Source organism: Syzygium oleosum, unplaced genomic scaffold (assembly GCF_021117445.2).
Source record: "Syzygium oleosum isolate NSW1041296 unplaced genomic scaffold, Sole_v2.1 Sole_v2.13, whole genome shotgun sequence".
Taxonomy (NCBI): Eukaryota; Viridiplantae; Streptophyta; class Magnoliopsida; order Myrtales; family Myrtaceae; genus Syzygium; species Syzygium oleosum.
The window spans coordinates 10,333,227-10,355,073 of NW_026607497.1; the positions used below are offsets into that span (position 1 = coordinate 10,333,227).

Consider the following 21,847-nt stretch of genomic DNA (forward strand, 5'->3'; position numbering starts at 1 on the left):
CCAATACAGGAAATACCAAGCAAAGCACATAAGCAATTGAAAATATAGAACCGATTTGAGCAAAGCGAATCAGCAACAATACGTCTGAACCTGATAACAACACACTCTCAATCCGTCTCGCTCAAGAACTTCATTAAGAACAACAACAGTAGGCAACGGAATCAAAATCAAGCTTTTACAAGTTATGCTCAACACGAAGTAATCCAAAAATCGGAGAAACTACCATACCTTTAGGGAAGAGAGGCGAAAAAAGCCGACCTCAAAACGCGTGAAGGACGAGGTGGACCCCCAGAAGTAAGTGAACAAGAGGGGGCTCGCAAGTCATGCGTGCCACTTGCCGTTGCGTTGCATTGCTTGACCTCGACCTTGATTTATTCATTGCCAAATTCATGCGCATTAACCAATTTTCTCAATCTTCTTCTGGACGATAAAAAATTCACCATTGTTAAATAAAAAAATATTTAAAATGACCAAAAGAAGTCTATGTCACAGAGTGGGTGAATTGTTTTATGAATTGATAAAATATTGATCATCCAAAAATTAAAAAAATTAAAAAGTTACTACTACCTAAAAAAAATTTTTTAAAATGACCAAACGTAGAGTGCATAAGAGAGAATGGGTGAACTATTTTTTTTTTTCAATTCTTGCGCTTTTGAAAGCCACAGCTTTGCAGCATTATCTTATGCAAGGCATCTTACAACCGAGTACTTAGAGACGAAACAAGCCGAGAACATACTAGTCCAATGGCATCTCCCCTGTTCAAGTCTTCTCGGAGGTTTTGAATCGTGTTACATAATTTGGGTTGGATTGGATAGGGCTAAGCCAGGCAAGTGACCCATCTGAGTTAGAAATCTTTAAACTTTTATTCCAACTATTTATGTGCTTGCGCGCTCCGCTTCGTCCCTAAAGTAGATTATATTTCAAAGTGATACGTTTTAGCTATATTTATGTAAAATTCTTCTAATTAGAGATCAATTTAGTTTAAGCAACATATTGTGCTTAAAGGACAATTCACTGTGCAAATATTTTTGGTTTACTAAAATTTTGAAAAACATATGCGTTGCATGGACATGGAGATCTTGATTCTAAGTCCATTATAATGGGAGTTTTTGTTATGTTTCCAGAAGAAGATTGAGAAAATTGGTTAATGAGCACGAATTTGGCGATGAATACATATACCTAATTTTGTCCATGAAATGCTTACTATAGATAATAGCATGCCCTTGTATTGTCTTTCAACTTATGGTTCTTGGAAGAGTACCATAACCCTAGCTTTCATTTGATTCAGAACTTAGAGGGCCGTATCTAGTTTCAAATTTAAGAACCGGTGTCGAACAAATTTCAGAGTAGAGCAAATACCCATTCTTTTATTGAAATGATAGCACCGTTATTCCCTATACTCTCAATACGAAATCCACCCTTGCTTTCATTTAATTTAGAACTACCCCTTGGACCGTCTACGAAATCGATTTTTGCTGATGGACATAAAGCTCAGTTTGGCCATTAGATGGGTTTCATGATTAGGGATCTATAACTATCCATTTAAGTCGAAAAATTCCAACAACAATGCTGCTGCAGATTTGTTTTGACACATGAATGCAGCTCATTAAGGAACCGCGAGTAATGGAGAGAAAGAGCAATCAAGCTTCACAGTGGAGCTAATGGCAGCATCCTCCAGGTCTAATCTTGACATCCTTGTCCCTTCATCAACCCAATCCTTCCTCTTAAATACATATGTTGCTGCAGATAGCTAGCTAGTCTTCATACTCGGTCTCTTCATCGTCGTCCTCGTTGTTTTCTGCATATCTCCATCCCTCCACATTCTCTTGGTCCTCTTCCGTCTCTTCACTATCTTCTTCCTCGTATATATCTTCTTTAACTGGCCACGGTTTCTTCACCACATTCAACGCTACGGGAGTAGGGCTGGCGGCACCCTTCCTCTTAGCGGACTTTGCTGGGGGCGTCTTCAAGTTTGGTTTCTGTCTGCTTTGTTTCTGGCTTTTCCCATTGGCGCGCTTTCTGCTGTAGTTATCTTGATCACTAGCTTCGTCCATTTCATGATCTGCATTGCGTGTGGCATTCTCAGCATTCTCATCAGCCATGTACTCGGGATGCTCTCTTCTCAAGTGAAGTTTGAGCTTGTACTCATGAATATAAGCCTTGTCACACGTTTCATACGGACAAGCATAAGGGCGGTCAGATGATGCCGATCCATAAGCTCCACTGGAAGGCTTAGAAGCCTTAGTAGTGATCTTCTCTGGAGGTGGTGTGTACTTCGTCACCTCAACTGCCGCATTCTGTGGAATTAGGTAGAAAGTCAAAGTCACAGATTCAAAGTCAATTAAATCAATGACAGTCAGAACTAAAATAGCCCCTAGCATGTAATCAAAACTTAGATTTCCCAATGTTTCCAAGTTGACCGATATTTATCGGAAAAATGAAGAACTCCCACTTTGCAAGTTAATTTCCTTTTGAATCGTGCTTAACTAATCAACTTAGCGACTCAGGCAATAATCATGTATCACACATGGCGTAGAAACTGAAAATCATAATGTGGAACCCAATCTCAAACTGCTCAGATGCCTGGCTCCCCAAGCATCCTTCATTTCAGTAGTAAAACAATATTAAGAAAGCAAGACCAACCTTTTCATGCTGCGATGCAATGTGGTTCTTAAGCTTGTACTCGTGAGCATATCTCTTTCCACAATCCGAGTATGGGCAAATATGATAGTTCTCTTGAGAGTGTGTTTTCATGTGAGACCTCAGGTTGAAATCCAGGGAAAATGCCTGAAATAACAAGTGAACTGTCAAACAACAAGTGGTCCAAACAAATAATAACCACAAGCATATGTGGCATGTCCAGAATAGGTAGATTGAATTACAGCATGTTGTTTATCACATCCACCAGTGTGCTAATTATTCATGTCAACAGGTCAATATCCTGTATGAAAAATTAGCCTTTCTTATGCCGATTACTCACAAAATTCTTAGGTGTTAAATGTCTTTTGGTTTTAAGTACTAAATTATTATCTGTAACCAATTATGATCTTAATCCTCACAATCAGATCAGTCAAACTTACGATGTAGAAAGGAAAGAAAGAAAGGAATTAGAGTCGTAGTGAATAAGTTAGGAAAGCGGACTACAAAATATATCAGCACCAGCACTTACTATACTAAAAAGAGTATTTAAAATTAAAAAAAATCTACTTTTCATCCTTGTAACTTCATGCTTTCTCTAATCAATTCCCTGCACTTTTAATTTGTTTAATCTAGTCCTTCCGCTTCTACTTTCATAAATTATCTAATGAAATTCCTCTGACACCACATTCGGCCAAATCCAACTGACGTGGCCATCAAACGACTTTATAGTGTGATGTGGACAAAATCTTACCAATGTGGATATCCACGTGGTTGTCCACATGGGCTAAACTTTATCCACATCATACCCTGACATTGTTTACATTGGTCAAATTTTTCCACACACATATACACACTGTCATCATTAAATGAACATGTTAGTTGAATTAGATTGGATTCGGTGTCAGGAGACTTGATTAGAAATTTTGTGATGGTAGATTTTAACTTAACAAATTAGATATCCAGGGACTTGATTAGAAAACACGTCAAAGTACAAGAGCGAAAAATTGCTTAAAATAATTCGTGCATCTTGATATAATAACAAACCAACCTCAATATGATTGTCAACTTCTATTTTTTTGGGTCAGGCGATTCTCAACAAGTAATGGAAAGAGGATTAAACTATCTCAGAGAAGTAAAAATCTCTTACTCAGTCTTAGCCCTATAGAATTCTAGTCAGGACCTAGTTGGGAACTACAATTCTGGCTACACCACTACAGAAAATTGAGACACCATCTCATACAAAAAATAAATGCCAACAAGTGAATAAAGATAAACCAACCCAGCAAAGCCTAGAAATTAGATTCAGGGGGGGCAGATTGATTGACCACCTTACCACAGCCTTCATAAGGACATACAAAATCTCTTTCCCCAGTGTGAATAAGAAAGTGCCTTTTTAATTTCGAACTATCCAAAAATTTCTGCAATACAAGCAAAGGAACAATCAGCATGCAGTGCATACCTAAAGAGACAAAAAAGGAAAATAACTTTTGACCACAAAACAAAACACAAACAATTACCAACAAACACTCCATCTAAAACTTTGAGAGTTCATTAGCAATTGATAAGGATATGCTGCAAGGTTGGCAGAGAAACAACTTTCATATTTTGTAAGTTCAGGTAGAAGATCCAATCCATAAACTTAAATTACTGGGTAAAGAGAGAAAACATCAATATAAGGCCAAACAAACCCAGGAACAAGTGATGTTGGATACTTTAACCCCAAAGAACTGCAAAGGGAATGGACAAACAGGGAATAAGACAGAAAAGCTGCACGTGAACTGAAATTTAACTCAAAAAACAAAAAATTATTAAGTGAAGGGAGACCAACCCAAAAAACCAGATGCTGGAAACTAGTTGCTAACCTATCTCTAGTCCGCTACCAGTCACAGTTAGCATTGGTGGTCGCTGACCAGTGGCTGATCTTTGCTCTGGTCAGCAACCAACGAAAGGGTGCCGTTTTTGTGCATGCGCGCGCATGTGAGAGAGAGAGAGAGAGACAGAGAGACAGAGAGAGACAGAGACAGAGAGAGCTAGTGGACAGCTGGACATCCCTGGCAAGGTCCATCAGACACGACCTAAGAGTTAGTAAAATGGTAAAACTGATCAATTGACAATTGACTGAAGGCCCCTCGGCACTCAGACAAAAATCACATGCATCAATCTTATACATTAGCCATAAACCCCGAATATCAGGCATTTGGATCCATAGATGACATTTGATTTCAAACACGTAGTTTAAACCTATTTACCACCAAGCCAACCAGAACTATGACTACGGATTGATCTTCCAATGCACCTATGTGGCAATATCAACAAGTAAGCTTAAAGTTGTTGATAAAAATTAAATAAACAGCAGACAGGGCAAGCCCCAGGTTTTTTTTTTATTTTTTAAGTAATCTCCATAAGGCCATGTATAAACTAAAGTTGAGAGCCATTAAAATTAGTAAAATGCATGCTGGCAATTGAAACAAAAACTATGAGAGAAGTCACATCGTAATTGCTTAAAATATTATCCAAGCCATTCTGCAGTCACCACCATATGGTTAAAATATCACACAATATTATTGACTGTCCCTGAAAAGACAATAAAATCTAAGATAACAGCTAGACATTAGCTAAATAGAGGAAAGCAATAACAACATTGAGATGATATAAGATGATCAAGCACAAAACACAAGGCATGCTACCTTTCCGCATCCCTCATAGTGACACACATACTGTCTTTCTCCATGGATGTGAGAATGCTTTCTCAAAGCACCAGCATCAATAAAGGTTTTTCCACATCCTTCATAGCTGCAAAGGAAAAGGACTTCAGTAGTTGGCTCTGGCTCTGGTTCTGGCTCCTTTGGCTCCTTTTCCTTCTCATTCAAGGCCTTCAATGTGCTCTCTACATGTGAGACATAAAGAAACTTGAGCCCATGCTTAAAAGTTCTTTTCGTTCTTTTTTTGTAAGTAATGGTAATGCAAAAAAAAAGAAACGATTTCAGAATAAGGAGGTATACTTAAGCTACACAAAAGAGAAATAAAGAAGGAAACACAAGTGAAAAAGAGAAAGGAGAGGAACACTCTAATTAGAGAGTATATAATCAATGCGGAGTTTTGATGAACTTCAAATTGTCTAATGAAATTCGAGCATAAAACTAGAGCTCCAAAAACTTCCCATTGATTTAATAATGGCCCCATTTCCAAGAACTTCCCTAAAGTAGCTATCCAAAAAACAGACAAGCTTTAGTTGCAAATAAACCACCTGCTTCCAGATCCAATTGCCATGGATGGCTTATCAGCAAAGAGATTCGTCTAGTAATGCTCAATTGAAAATTCATGAGTTTCTTTCCCCATCTTCCAGTAAACCACACAAAGAAAAAAAAAGGCATATTCTCATTCAAGAACTCTACAAGGTAACTCCACAGTTACCATCACGACAGCCTCCATGAAACTAAGCCAGCTTATAGGAGTAAACAAACCGGACTTAACTACTGGTTACTATGATATTGGAGAAAATTTTCAACTACATTAACATTTAAATGCAAATAGTAAATCTCGTTGAACCAACATGTACCCTGCAAAGAATCTTCAGTGAAGAAAATTGAATATTCACGTACACCTATTCTTCCAGTTACTTGGAGCCAGCTTGGTCCTTTTACGCCTCATCTGAATTAGTGATTTCCCCAAACATCCCATGTTTCTGCCCACCTTTTGACAAAGGAGTTTTAATTCGGCTTTTGGCTTTCCACATTAAACATGACACTTCTTTTGTACACTTAACACCCACAATTTCTAGAAAAATATAATTATTAACATTTAAAATCACCTCAAATTTCTATAACATAAAAAAAAATTACTTTCAACAGGTCATGAAATTTAATATGGCTTATTGAATGCCTTAAAACTATTAAGAAAGCCAATCCCACTGCCATTCCAAATTATAACGGGTTAATAAAAAAAATTCAGACATCAAAAGTTTCAAATGAAGTGCAAGTCACCTGAAACCCATTTCAAGAGATAGCACTTCCCGCCAGTCGCTACAACATCTTGTGGCACCCTAAGAAGAAATGCACTACGTCATATATAAAGCTCAATTCACACAATAAGGTGGTAAAATGCAGCACTCAGAACCATCAAAATACAACAAAAGGGCACAAAAAGAAAAAGCCTTCAATTTTCGTCAAAAAAACTTGTGGTACTAAACTCAATCCACCCACCGCCTACCACATGATTAACAGTTAGAAATTTGTAAAAGGAATCCCTCGTAAAACAAGCAAACTCGAGAAGCCAAGCTTAATAAGAATCCAATTAGACACTTCTAATGCTATGACTCTCAATGCCAATAGGTTAAGCCTTCTGCAAACATCAGATATAACCAACACAGAATTACAACCGGCGAAAAAGATGTCCAAGTAACAGATGTATTCTGATACAGCCATTTGATGTTAAAATTGGCAAACGCAAGCATGCACACATACACGTCTGCTAGGATTAAAACATATAGCATAAAAAAGATTCAATCCGATGATGAACGCCTGGACTAGATAGAATTACAAAAGCACTTTCGTCCAGTGGCATGAAAATCCCTGCGGGCTTAAAAAAACCTCCATTCCCCCAAAAGTCGCAAGTCGACAGACCCATACATGAAAACAAACTTATATCAACAGTTTTGCAAAATGCAGAGCAATGATCAAAACTCAATCATGTAGAATGTTCGATAACTCAAATAATCATATCCATAATCTACATAACGCGAGCAATATAGTCCTCAGACATTAAACGTTGCAAAAGAGAGCTCTTTCCAACTCTCTCTCACCAAATTGCTAGACAACTTCCCCCGGCCCGAACAATCATGCGCAAGTCACGGAAGCAACAACTAAAATTCGAAATTTTTTCACCTGCCACCTCACTCAGATTGACCCAGGAACTCGAGATTCATGCTCACTCCAGGCCCTATATAACGAAATCGACGATTCAACAATACCGCACGAGATCTACCGCCAAAATTCCTACTACGAGTACGCAGAACAGCACAAATCCCAAATCCTCCTTCCAGGCAGCACAATCCGAGCGACCAAAAAAAATCACAAATTGGGCCTCAAAACCCCCAGATCGATTGAAAAAGAGAGCACCCAAATCATCAAACGATGACAGAGCGCGAGAAGGAGAGCGAGTATACCATTGCTTGACCCACTTGACGGCGGGGGTCTTGGCCTTGAGGAAGGGGCGCCGGTCGAAGATGCTGTTGTGGTGGGCGTAATGGGACTCCATCTTCGGATTGCGCTCGCTCCGTCGCTTCGCTACACCTCCATATCACCAATCGAAATCCGAGCAGTTCAAGAACTAGGGTTTCGGGAAAAATCGCGATCGGGACGACGACGACATCGACGCGAATTAAGGGAAGAGATAGAGAGAGAGAGAGAGACTGTCGGAAAGCTTAAGGTTGGTTTGTTCACCGGAGGAGCCCGTAACCATTAAAATTGTGAAATTTAAATAGTTAATATGCGATTGAGTTATATATTTTTTGAATTAGTGGACAAGCGGTTTGTATTTTTTTCGGGAAAAAGATATTGCAGGTGCCATAACTTTCGCTCAATTTGTACCGGAAATTATCAGCGAATCACTTTAGTGCCTAACTTCGATTTGGGATACCGGAAATACGGCGTTGTAATATTTTACCATTTTTTCCGACGGACAAAGTTGCTAGAAATCTAGCCAAAATTCAATGGAAAAAGCCCTAAAATCATGTCGCTGCGCATGAAAAGCCCCGGATTTAACGGGAATTCGAGGACATATCGTTCAATTTCCCCCTCTGCTCCAAACCCTAATTCAGACCGATGATTTAAGGGCAAAATTAAGAGCTGAATCTAGCGATGGAGAAGAGAATAACCACAAGCGGCTCAAGTTCGTGCCAACAAAGCCAAGAAGAAAGTAGAGTATTACCGCCAAATCACTCACCTTTTCCCTGTTGCGACATTCCTCCCTCTAACATCATGCCCTAATTTTTTTTTTTCCTTCAAGCACCGAGCCTTAATTTTTTTTTCCTTGCGCCGATTGAGTGAGTGAGTAAGAGAGGATGCCACCGATTGATTGAGTCACTAGTGAGAGAGAGAGAGAGAGACAGCGCGCGAGCAGGCGAGCGAGAGTGCAAACGGCGACAAAAGAGAGATTCTCAATCAACACAGAGAAGGAGATTCCAAGTCTACAGGGAGAGGGATTTGTCTTAATGATAGAGATATTCCATTTGAGGGGTGCGACGTCGTTTAGGTATAGAAAGGTCACTCGTCTTCCATGTTGGATATATTATTTCATAAAAACCACATAAACACATAAGTGATCGTTTTTTTTCCGATTTGGTACTTAAGTGATATGGCGAAAAGTTTTGACGCTAAAGTGAGCGTCGTACGAATATCATGACACTTCTAGTGTCATTTTCCCCTTTTTCTAACTATTTCGATCATTTCTACGGGTGATGATAGTTTGATTTACATTAGTAAAGGATTCGAACAAAATAATGAATGATAGGAAAAACATGGACATTTCCGTAAATACGCGTACGACGCCAAATGCCACAACTTGCTTTATAGGATAGAAAGATAAGTAGGTACATAATGTCTAAATTTTCCGATTCCATTAAAGGCCACCTCGGGACATTAATTATTCCGTTCACATGCATTGGTGGCAATGGTGGCCTAAGGTTTTTTTGAACGGGAGATCCGTGATTTAACAAGAAATGTATCGTATCGAAATCAAGTCGTTAACCGCTCGGTTGATGCAACACCGAGTACAGAGATTTCGAAAAATTGTCGTTTGCTAGCCATAATAGCTATTAACTCCGTGTAGAAAATCTTGGTGAGTTTAGTGAGATGATGCAACTAATCGTCGGTGAAGTTTGGATGATCCTAAGTAAGAAAGATTGTGCTCGTGGATGATGTCACTGATGTTCATTTGGCAAAACACTGGGGTGAAATGACTCGTTTCATTTCCCCATAGTTGATTGGCTTAAAATGTATTTTGCTCAAAGCAAATAGCGTTTGGTTAGTAATTCTTGATATAGTCTTTTGATTAGGAATTTGATTCTCCGCCATCATCGACCGGCCTCGCACGACCTCGGGCGGAGCTTCACCGGCGACCCGGATCTACAACCTTGGAGGAGATGAGCAGCGGCAAGGCAAGGGCAGGGCCGGAATCTGAAAAAAAAAAATTGTGGTTGGCGATTTCGGAAGAAAAAACGTTCATCGTGACCCCGGAACCCTTCAGAAATGCTGAAAGCCCAAGGGGCCAAAGCCAATTTTTCTCAAAATTGTTCGCTCAAAAATAAAAACCAGCGACGAGCGAGAGAATGCTGCCGGCGTAAAGGATGCTGTTGTATCGCTCGGGGCCGGGGGCGATTCCGCGCGCCTCTTGTGGAGGATAAGAGCGCGCTCGCAGCGGCCGAAAACTGATATTCGGCGGGTTGTAAAATTTACTAAACAATGGTTGATTGTTAAGCTAATGTTTGAGTTGGTAAGTTGCAAAAATCAAATCAAGCAACATACAACTAAGGTTCTGGAAGGTGAAAGAATGTCAATTGCTAGTCAAGTACAAATTGGCAAATCAGAGTGTTGGGTAACTTTTTTCGAATATATTACAGTAAGTAGCTTTTTTTTTTTTTGCTAGAAATTAAACTTTATATTGCAAACAAAGCAATTACAAAAAGGAAGCATTACCTACATTAGAGCGAAATATAAAAAAAGACTCTACTAGTACAATATTTTTAACTCTAGCAGGGAGATCATGGTAAAGAAAAGAGGATTTGGTGCCTATATGATTGGAGGCCCAATTTGCAAGTGCATGAGCAGCTCCATTCTTGGATCTACGGGTCTAGTCCAAGCTCCAACCTGGATTGTGCTGAAATTGAAAGCGAGAATCTGCAACGAAAGGTTGAATACTCCAAGGGCAAAGACCCATTTGCTGTAGGCACTTTGATGAGCTTATAAGCGGATTTAACAGTAAAAATTCCATCAATAGCTGGCTGCCAAATCGGTTTATCCATCTAAATGGAGGATGGAACTTGAATCTAAAGAATGTCTTGGATCGAGGTTGGGCAAAACACCTGAGTTAGACTGTTTACATCCCAAGATTTTGTCCTTGGAATAAAGAAGCTCGCTACTTTCCTTTGCTTTAATATAGGATCAGGATCAATAAAAGAAGGGAGATGGTTTGGTACGTGTGGAATCCAAGGGTGATTACCAACCTCAATTGACTTACAATAAGTAGCTTAATATCAATGATACGAGGGTAAATTCGATACTCGTTAGTAGACTCAATTGTTAGTAACTACATGTTGGTAAAACTCCCTCAAACGTATACAGCAGCTTGATGTAATCAATATTGGTCGGTTCCAATATTCACCGGTAAATTTCAAAGGTCGTACAAACCAACCTGCAAATTGGCAAATGTGGTTGTGAGTTACTTTGTGCAGCTTCAAATGAATAATACTGGTAAATTGTGTTAGTCGATGGTGAAAATGAAATGTAAGTTTGATAAAGTTAGTGATTAATTAGAAATTGGTAAATCCAAATGTTTATCGGTAAGTTACTAAGATATTACTGGCTCAACGATTGGCCCGTGGCTTCAATTTTACTGGGGAGAGGTTACGCTGCTATCAAGCGGCGCTAGTGTAAAAAAAAGTAGCATTTCTTTCTTACCCAACCACGCTTCCTTCTCTCTCCCACACCACTTCGGCACCCATCAACGCGTCTCCACCACAGCGGCTGCCTCCGCGAAGCCACCGCCGCCGCTTTCCCCACTCCAAACCGAAGCCGCCGCCATCTCAGCTTGATCTCACGCCTATCTCTCTCTCTCTCTCTCTCTCATGACTTAAATCTTTGTCATTCTCTACCACGAGCGCTTGACAATGGTGTCACGCCTCGCCATTGAAGAGCTCGACGCCACCTTGAGCTCTGAACCACGCACACGAGGGCATCCCTCTGCTCATCTGATTCTGCACCATCGACAAGATCCATTGAGGACACACGACAACCAAGACTTTTGCAAGGAGAGTGACAGAGAGAGGGGCTTCGTTTGTCTTGGGGACTAAGGTGTAGGGATTTTAGTCTTCGAGGGCAGTGTAATTTTCTTTCTTGAGCTAAAGGTACATGTGGGTCATGGGAAACGTCGGAAATGCTTGCCACGTGTCCCGGCGGCGGCGGCGGCGGCGGCTTTAACGCAGCATAACCTCCCCCATATTACTACCGCTAGTTACAAATTACTATTTTACTAGTCACGGACAATCTACATCAGGATTCTGCATTGCTTCCTTCGGTATTTCATATGTATGATGGAGTTCTTTCTATGCTAGCTTCCCTAAGTTTTATATCAACTGGTGATCAATTTCTCTCCAGGTACAAATATAAGGGGAACCGCCTTTTACACCAACAAGAGCACAGATACTGAGGATCCTTCCAGCAAATAGTACCACGAAATCAGGACAAAATTAGAAAAGCTGTACAGTCTATTGCAACTTAACAAAGATATGTTGCTATGTACAATTCAAGGGATGAAAAGTAAGAGTCAACATGTCGACCTTCACCAGGGAATTTCACGTGTCGGCAAGAATTTACAGTTGAGTGCTTTACAAACTTGTTAATAGCAGACGAACACAACAGCGTCGTTGTGGACCACCCGGTTCATTAACAAATATGCCTTTCATGGAAATGTTATGCTGCAGGATTTTGTAATGAATATGTACAGACTTCTTAGCATCAGATGCGTCAGATGATTGTCGATACCTTGACCTCCTGTACGGAAGCACACGTGTTACTGTCAACATATATCGTTGTAGGGCGCGGTCTATTGAATCAAAATAGAGCAATAACAACACCATAACTACCGTCATGACCAGATAACTTTGTTAATGAATCACCTGTGCAAGAGCTGAGAGGGTTTATGGGTAATAAGCAAGTACCTTGCAGGCTACAATTATGTCTGCAGTGATCAAAGCTTTCTAGTGCATCTTCTTTTCTCGTACTTGCTCCTGAGATTCCGAAGAGAAAAGACCCAAGACCCACATCCTACAGAATTAGAGTGAAACATAAATAGTAGCATCGCGAAGATTTAAAGTAGAGATACAGGACATGTCAACGTATCCGCAAAATCACCAAATCCTGGCAAGGAATTGATAATATTTAGATCAACCCCATATCCTTATTCTACACAATGTTTCACAGAAAAAATTAAGCTGGATCATACTGTACTTAAAACAATTCTGCATAATATCATCCTAAAACATGCGTGCAAGGCCAAGAATGCTTTTTCACATGAAATATCACTTGAAAATATTCCCAACATGTGCGCGAGATAGGGATAGCGGACATGACTACTTAGATCAATGCGGGGGCACTAAAGACTGAAAAGCATTTTTAAAAAAAAAAGGAAAGGCTTTCGAGGAAAAGTTTGTGTGGCCTCAACTAGAAATAAGATGACAAGTTCTTCTGAGGTGGGTCCCACAATGAAGAACAACAGTGTTTAGATGCGGTTCTATCATAGGGATGTAGATTTAAAAGGGATGAGGAGAGATTTTAAAACATATGGAAGTAGACTCGACATAAAGATTTTGAATATTTGGATCTCAATTGAAAAATTAGCATGAAACAGAGAGAATGTAAGTGGATCCACGTACCCAATCCAGATTGGTGGGATAACACTTGGTTGCTGTTTTTAGCATTGTCAGCATTTGAAACAGCATTAGCTACTTTGTCAAGCCAAAATACAATTCTCTAAGCATCAAGAGAGTTCTAGTACTACTATCTCTACAATGTCATGAAACTACCGTAGAAAATGATAAAAACTTCCTAAATGTGTCTCACAAGATCAACAGCAAACATCCACAGAGATAAAATGATACACAAAACCTAGGCGGAGACTTAAGTTTCAATTATAAGATTGTCAAATTGAACAGCCAAGAATTGCTGTTATGTTCACAGTTGCAAAGCAATCGATAAGTGAAGGTAATTCATCCAAATCTGGATATCCTATTGCTGCTAAAATCCATACTCACGTCATACCCAAAAAAAAAGGTGCTGCTTGTCTAAGAAATTGAATAGACACAGAGGAATCTTACGACAAAGTATTGGCTACATAAAATATTGGAAGCCTTCCAAATCCAGCATCTCTCTGCTTTCTTCTTTCAGAAAATATAGCTTGCTCAGCCCTTGAGCTGGTAGCTGTCAACACAAACTGAAAGACGCATTTATTAGTATAAAGAATGCGAATGAATCAAACCAATCTGATCATTCAGCAAAGAGAAGTAAGCACGGTTATATTAAAGAAAAGTATGAAGAACCATGTGTCATCTGCTGATTTGGCAATTTCTTCTGAAGACAATAAAACAGCTAAATGTTGAAGTACATACTCTACACTAAATGGGATGCCTAAGAAGAATATGTGGCCGCACTCCTCTGTAGAATCGATTCAATGACAGAATACCAGCATATCTACTTTCCTTCAGATGCTGGAACGCCTATTCTGATATCTAGCAGCATCAACAGGCTGCTTGCCCAGGGAAACATAAGGGTTTGCTAGCTTCTTGTATGTTTTTTGGTCTATGACCTACTTTAAATTTATTATGTTTCCATGTTAATGAGACAAAGCTTTAAACTTGGAGTCCAATTCAGCATTTATGACATCTATTATAGCACATAAGCACCATTTAGGAAATTTTACAATTAATGCTGATCTAGCGCAGCTAGACCTGAGTTGAGCATGATTCGGATAAAGAATTATATAGATGTTTAGCAGCGAACAGCCAAAGCGGATGATAAGCACGAATTTAGGGGCAGAAATTTGTTAACTAAGGAAAAGACTTGACCAGGGGTTTGAAATAAAGTGTGAGTATATCATTTCACACTTAAAATGAAACTACATCACAAGTGCTCGAGACAATTGCTGAAAATTGACTAAATTTTTTATCAACTAGCAAACAAAAAGAGCTTTAACTATTATAAATGCTTCTAGCATTATATGCACACATTAAAGGCAATAGAGGAAAAGGCAAAGACATACCAGTGGAAAAAGTATAGCCATGACACCATATCCCACTAGAGGTGAGAAAAAGAAAATAGCCAGAACGCAGGGGTTTCCTGTAAGGAATTTAAGCAAATCTATTGAATAAATAGATTGACTTGCCACCGAGTAAACTGCATTTTAGACATGCTCACAACCAGCAAATAAAGAAGCTCACTAGCTCCCAATCAGAATTAGATTATGCCCTGAAATTAAATCTCATTTTAACATTCTCCTAGAAGTACATAGGCGTTGAATCTCCACATGAAATTAAAACATAATAACACTAAATATAATGCCATCTCTGGAAGAAAAAAGAATCATATGAGCTTCAAAGAAACATATGAACCATTTTCCAACATGATATGCTGGGAGACACCATTATAACCCGCACGTTGATTTAGAAGATTCAGTCAAAACGAGGGACAAGCGTGCCGTGACTCAAAAAGTCTGTTATAAGAGATCAACAATGCATGTGTTTTTTTTACAAGCCACATAATTTAACATTCACCACAAGTTGACAAATTTAAGAAGACAAACTTTGACCCAGTTTTAGTTTCTTGCGATTGTTTCAATTTTACCTAACAGGTATACAAAATTCAATTGAACTCTCTGTAGATAAACATAACCCAGTTTGTCATTTCATATGAAATTCTTAAAGCTGATACGGAAAAGGTAATCCAATGTAGTGATCAAAATGACTCCTTACAATAGGAAAGCTCATCTCGCTTATTCAAACAGGACATATTCTATTTAGTCAACATTAGAAAAATCTATTAACTCATTCTAAATATAAGTTACCTAAGAGCAATAAAGTCAATTTTAAACTATGATAGCATACAAGTTGAAGAACTGTATGCTAATTTTCTTGTATTGTCTTTGTAGATAGAATATCATAGTTTAGAATGACATATCTTTACCAGCTCCCATCAGATTAATAAAATTTCGTAAATCAGTAATTTAGGAAGATCAAGCTAATCTAATCCTTCTCTTCCAGATAAAATAGAAGAGCATCATTAAAGTCAACTCTTCATATTATCACTTAACTTCAACCAGTAGTCCCTTGACTCAAGTTCTAGGCTCCAGTTTACATTTCATACTTTTCCATGCAGATCACCAAACTTGACTGCCAGTCTCCTATAGACTATTTCTGGGAAAAAAGAAACCATACAAAGGACATGAAAAGAGCATTATTTAGGGATTATACTCAAACATTCACTTTTATTACTTCTGTCAGATATATCAGCACATCCTTTGCTATTAAAAGAAAGCATATGAAACTACTTTTCTATTCATATGTAGATAATGTCAAGACGATGATGAAAAAGTGTGTAACATAAGAAATAGCATATTTTTCTAACCCCCATGTGCGTGTACGCCATAAAAAAAATTAGCACATCCATTGCAGGAGCAAGAAACAATAAAAAGCCACTGCAGATACTCTTGGATTTGTGGATCCCACATAAACCATGGTGAATAAGTTTTTGACACACACACACACTGAGGCCGCAATGGATCATATTAAGTATCATGATCAGAAATTGCATTTGCGCGTGCGCGCACTGAGGCCGCGATGGATCATATTAAGTATCATGATCAGAAGTTGCATTCACACACGCACACCCCACACACACACTGAGGCCGCGATGGATCATATTAAGTATCATGATCAGAAGTTGCATTACCAAAGCCAGCAAAGAATGCCCAATTGGATTCAAAAAAGTCCAGCCTCTTGTCCAGACTAACTTCAGTAAAGTTCCATTTGTACCTACAAAGTTCCATATAAAAAGAAGGAAAAATGCGAGCAGAATGTGTAACCCAATAAAATACATTGAGAGGATTACATACTCGAAACAGTAATAAGCATACATCCAGGAGAGCAGCAAAAAATTAAGCGGCTTTCCAATATAGGGAACAAATCCTAGAGCATAAACCTGCAAGGTGCAGTAACAACTTCTCAGCTTGTCAGGCATTCATACAAATGGTGTATGAAAAGAAACTGAAAGATGCGGTTGTTAAGGCAACAAAGCAGCAGAAAATAGATCCCCATAAAACTGCTTAAAACAAGAGAATATATAAGGTCTACCATTCAAAAGACTTATTTTGGAATCACAGTTTCAGTATAGTCATATAGCTAAGACATTTCATCTTATTAGGCATGGAAGAGGTGAAAGATCGGGCAGTCTCCCCTCCAATCGCATCTACATGACCGATTTCATTATGGTGATTCCCTCATAAATCAACGACATTGGCCTTTAAAACAGAAATTGCTCATTATTGGGAAAACATTCTACTAACATTGCATGAGGAGCCACAATGGTGTAAACACTTGGGCTGCGATGTTTGTGAACACGTACACATCACAGGAATCAGGCACCTCGTCAAATTCTACTACACTTGAGCAATTAACAAAACCTTTCACTCTATTCAACACCTGTGGGTTATAAAACGTGTTTGATCACTAGAATAGTTCAAAGTCCAATTAAAATGCTTTTTAACCCATGATGTAGCTTATCAAGATTAAATCTAGACTTTATTTCACCTCTAGGAAGAAGAAGGTCAGAAGCAGTATTGAATACACCTGCTCTCCAATTCCGATCATCACCCTAAGGAAAATGAAACCACATTAGCTTCAGATAAACTAATACCAAAGGCCAACTTCCGTAGCCAAGTATAAGAATAGTCAACCGTGTTTAGTTCTATACCCTCCAAGATCAACTAGTTTTTCTGTTTCAATCTTACTTTCCGAGGCCACTGCCTCATTTTGGCTTGAGGGTTGCTCTAACATAGAGCGAGATCCTTCCAAAGCAGCAAATCCATGTTTAGCTATGTCACTGTACCTGCATTCACATCTTCCACCAAAATCTTAGATTTCATCCATGACCTATATCATAAGTACTAGGAAAGATTGCACAATAATCAACAAAAGATTCTATGTCCTAAAGAATTTAGAAGTGTAGACAGCACAGTAAGAGTGAAGCGGTAGATCTAGAAACCTCCTTATTACGAACTGACACCGAGAAAGCAAAACTGAGTTACAACCAGATAAACTGATATCTACTGACACCGAGAAAGCAAAACTGAGTTACAACCAGATAAACTGATATCTGGGACACATGTTTATCATGACCTAGGATGCAAGCAATAAAAGCGGACCATTTATTAAATCTCTCAATGACCACCTCACAAAAGATGGTTATGAAATGCATCCATCAGGAGCACCTTCTTCCCTTGGACCATTTTTATCCCCATAACAACAAGGCTAATCAAGCACCAAGAATTCTATTGAGTCTCTTTAACCTTTCTAGTTATGAACAGCTTGACATTCCTTGTTTTTCTTGCATCGACTAAACAAAAGACGTGTTGCTTTTGCTAGCTTTCAATATTAAGACATCAGTTACAATAGGAAATGCACTAGGTCAAGTTTACCCACAAATTATCGCAGGAATCTTTTCTTTCTCCTTGTTTCCATTGATAACAGAACAACATGTTGACTCCTGCCTTTTAAGTTACAAGAAAGGCCATATGCACATGCTTACAGTATTTTATTTCCTAGTCACGATGCCTAAGTTATCCTTACTTCATGGAAAATTCCCATAAATCAAACAAACAAGACTACCAGAGTAAAAAGACGTAAAATAACTAGTGTAGAATGAAATTTTGGTGAAAGTGAGGGCAATACCATATAGTGCTCAAAATGAAGCTAAATATGTACAACGGGTAGAACCAGAAAACCTGTCGAAAAAAAAAACATCCAGGTAAGAATTAATTAATCCATAAGAGATTATAAGAAATTTCATAACATAAAACATTAACTTTCTCATTATTGTGATATGCCTGCCATTCTTTGAGTTTCTGTAAACCTGATGCGAACTCACCTATCTTAAAATCTTATCTTGAGTTTTTTTCTGTACGAAGGTTACACCAATTAAATAAATAACACTACTCTTTAAATTGAGCAATTTCAGGGGTCAGCAGGCTACTTTCCATGCCCTATATATCTCTCGAGACTATTTCCCAAGCTTAGGAACCTAGAAATCAAACAATAAATTCTATTACCTATAATTTGTTTCTTTCCTACTCAAAAATCAATCCATACTCAACATCTAAAATGTGATTAACTTTGAGTGCTAAGCTAGGAAGAAATCAAAAGTTATGCAACAGATAAGGACAGCAAACGACCCTCTTTTCCACAAAACACTATAGCTTCGGGTAGTGTCCGCTGCCCTGCCAACACGAGGCCATAAAACAGCAGATCTGTTTAGTAAGTAAAAAACTGCAAGTGGCATGAGCATACTTACATAAAATAATTGTACAAGTCCAAAATGTAGGAAGGAGTAGAGCTTCAAAACACCGGAAGAAGGACAAGAACCTTGAGAAGTAATCTGAGAGCAGTTCTCGGGCAATATCCACTGAAGTGTAGGGATGACAAGCGATTTTAAGACAAAGATGCTGCAAATATATCAAAATTATTTTCTTCACACATACGGCATGTAGAATTCTGAAGAACGAAGTGGAAGAGCATTGCCAGAAGAGTTGAGAAACAAAATCTATCAAAAATATCAATTGTTACAAATTACAGCTGTTATTCGCATACATTAATCAAGAGATTCAACTGATTATAACAATGTAGAAAATAACTACAACTGAATGCAATGAAAATGCCATGAAAACACTTCACAGCATGAGTCAACTAGTTTTTGGAACTAATATCAACACATGCTTTGCACATGTTTCCTAACTAAAGATGATGCTAGGTTTTTAGCTCTTCCAGCTAAACATATATATTTTCACTGTTCCAGTCGTCCACTTCATAGCTCTACCTACACCTTTCTAGTTCAAGTTTGCCTCATGCACCAAAAAAATGAGTTTTTAAGAGAAACAGCAATTGTTAAAAAAAATTAATTGATAGTAAAAGAATTAGTCCTTTCATCAAATGTTACCCTAAAATCTTAGCCCATTAAGAATTCGCCACGTTCATTATGTTTATTAAGAGTTTCCAACACACCCACGATTAGTCTTCCTACAATCTTACCCCTCCTTCTTTCATAGCAAGACTATACCCTAATTCAGTGGAGAAACTTTTAGGTGCTCCAAAGGATGATGCAAACAAGCCAACCATGCCAATAACCTCATAGAGCGTGCCAAGTATTATGAGTTATTTTCTTATAAAATTATAACACTTCTCATGTGGCAATTGACTTGGATGGACAGGAGGGCAGTGCTCCACGAGAACCAGAACCCCTCTCTTCATTAACATTAAGTACAAACAGGTACTTCCAGTGGTCCCATTATCATGAGTTTCACTGAAATTTTCCTCCTTTCCCTCAGGCACAAATTTCAAGCAAAGCCAAAGAAACTTCTATCAAAAGGAAGAGAGAACCACAACAGACAACCGCTTGCGCAACAGCACCGACCTCATCACAATTCACAAAAGAATTACAATAGCTTAAAGAGTTCGTTCGAATATCACCATCATCCATGCCTGGAGAATAAGTACACTTCATTCTGATTTATAATTTCCTGACTGCATTCAGAACAACGAAAAAGAAAGGAAGTCCCCTAAGAAAATTTCATCAAACGGGTAAGGATCTTCCAACCGAGGGCACTGGGACATGAAATGACCGAAACAAAAAAGGCACGGCTTTGCAGACAAATCAACGGACGCCAGTCTTGAGGTAATGAACCAAAGATAAGTGCTTTCAAGCTAACAAAGCTTCTGATCTCCTTGATCTCTAACATATAGACCACCAACGACAGTCTCAAAAAAAACCCAAAATCGCAAATTCAATCGAACAGAGAGACCGCGTAGTACCCAACTTCTAAAAACGGCACCTCAGTCAAACACGAAGTCAAATTCATCTGATAAAGCAGGATTCCCAGAGACCCAGCAACTACCTCCCGAGGAATATGAAGCCGTTCAAGAGAAAACACTGCCCGGTCCTGATCGAAAGCTTCTTCGACCTACCACCAAAGCGCGAATTCAACCAAAAAAAGAAAAACCCATTCGGGTCAGTTTCAAATTCCTCCATAATTTCCCGGGGAAACCCAGAAACGCCAATCGAGAAGCAGCGAAGCTCGGAAGAGCCGCAACGACGAGCCAAAAGACGAAGAAGGAAGGAAGGAAGGAAGGTGTACTTGAGGCAGAGGGAGACGACTCGATGTAGGCAGCACGCGTCCGCGAATCCAGCGAACCAGAGGCGCAACGCTGCCTTCGTCTTCAACCTCGCGCCCTCCGTCCATGGCTTCGCGGACTCCATGGGGGCGATCGAGGTTTGCTTGGAGCTCGAGAAACAGTGAGGGACTTCGACCGGAAGGAATGCCAGTCCCTCGTATTACCCGAATTTCGGAATATACATTTATGCGTGTCGTGTAAGGCAAAATACTCGTATTTCTACAGAAAAAAATAAAAAATAAAAAAACACCTGCGTATACGTGATTATCTATAGGACTTACGGAAATATGCATGTACGAAGCACGCGTCGTATTACATTCGAATGAAAATTATCCAACTTATAATTAATTATTGATTTTCAAGTGTCAAATAATGATGTGACGTGCCAATTATTGCTTATATAGGTTATATGCCATGGTAAGGATGGTGCCCGTGCCATGCAAAGCTAGTATAGCTTATGAGGCTTCGTTTGGTTCGAAGATGGTGAATTCTCAAATGGATTTCCATTCCAATTAATCTTCTTTACAACAGTGTCGCGATCTCCCCGCGAGAATAGGTGCCAACAAATAGTTTGTGGATCGTAAGAAATTTTGGTTTTCAACGAGAGAATATTTCTCATTAGTGACAGCGAACGGTAATCGGATATTTGACGGCTAACGGTGAATTTTCGCAACATATGGCGGGAATTTGATTTTTGATAACAAAGTCCCGCGACCAGCGGAGGAGTCCGGCCATGGGCAACAGAGTCCGAGGGCCGACGACGAAGGCTGGCAACCGGTGGCGAGAGCGGCGGCCAGCCGCCACCGGTTGGTGGTGGAATTGGGTATTAAAATGTGAAATGGTACAACCCCAGGTTTAGTTAAGTAATCTATATCACTATATCACGGAATCCAAATCGGTACTCTTTATTTTTCTCAAGCATGACATTAGTGGGAATTAAAATCCAATTTGTCGGCGGAGTTGGATTTAGCGAATGGACCAAACGAGACACGCGTACCACGG

At 39.1% G+C, this 21,847-nt stretch overlaps 2 protein-coding genes across 2 annotated transcripts; both read right to left on the minus strand.

The window, feature by feature from the left end:
* Positions 1-1,495: 1,495 nt before the first annotated feature.
* LOC115687983 (zinc finger transcription factor YY1) lies at positions 1,496-8,081 on the minus strand. The gene is made up of 6 exons (XM_030613705.2): positions 7,805-8,081; positions 6,624-6,682; positions 5,328-5,527; positions 3,969-4,058; positions 2,644-2,787; positions 1,496-2,297 (listed from the first exon to the last, which is right to left on the minus strand). The coding sequence occupies exons 1-6, from the start codon at positions 7,894-7,896 to the stop codon at positions 1,755-1,757; spliced, it is 1,128 nt and encodes a 375-aa protein (XP_030469565.2). The 5' UTR covers positions 7,897-8,081; the 3' UTR covers positions 1,496-1,754.
* A 4,022-nt stretch (positions 8,082-12,103) lies between these two features.
* LOC115687984 (protein EI24 homolog) lies at positions 12,104-21,001 on the minus strand. Its single transcript, XM_030613706.2, has 12 exons — positions 20,809-21,001; positions 20,569-20,634; positions 18,972-19,122; positions 18,353-18,405; positions 17,376-17,510; positions 17,213-17,276; positions 16,519-16,604; positions 16,356-16,438; positions 14,671-14,747; positions 13,730-13,845; positions 12,575-12,680; positions 12,104-12,407 (listed from the first exon to the last, which is right to left on the minus strand). The coding sequence occupies exons 1-11, from the start codon at positions 20,928-20,930 to the stop codon at positions 12,614-12,616; spliced, it is 1,020 nt and encodes a 339-aa protein (XP_030469566.2). The 5' UTR covers positions 20,931-21,001; the 3' UTR covers positions 12,104-12,407; positions 12,575-12,613.
* Positions 21,002-21,847: the final 846 nt, after the last annotated feature.

What these genes read in the sequence shown, in the direction of transcription:
- LOC115687983 (XM_030613705.2), bottom strand. Translation starts at nt 7,896, where the DNA reads ATGGAGTCCCATTACGCCCACCACAACAGCATCTTCGACCGGCGCCCC. An exon ending in GTCAAGTGGGTCAAGCAATG is followed by an intron (nt 6,683 to 7,804) that starts GTATACTCGCTC and finishes ATTTCTTCTTAG; the next exon opens with GGTGCCACAAGATGTTGTAG. An exon ending in TCTCTTGAAATGGGTTTCAG is followed by an intron (nt 5,528 to 6,623) that starts GTGACTTGCACT and finishes TCTCACATGTAG; the next exon opens with AGAGCACATTGAAGGCCTTG.
- LOC115687984 (XM_030613706.2), bottom strand. Translation starts at nt 20,930, where the DNA reads ATGGAGTCCGCGAAGCCATGGACGGAGGGCGCGAGGTTGAAGACGAAG. An exon ending in TTCATTTTGAGCACTATATG is followed by an intron (nt 17,511 to 18,352) that starts GTATTGCCCTCA and finishes ATGTGAATGCAG; the next exon opens with GTACAGTGACATAGCTAAAC. An exon ending in GGCATTCTTTGCTGGCTTTG is followed by an intron (nt 14,748 to 16,355) that starts GTAATGCAACTT and finishes AATTCCTTACAG; the next exon opens with GAAACCCCTGCGTTCTGGCT.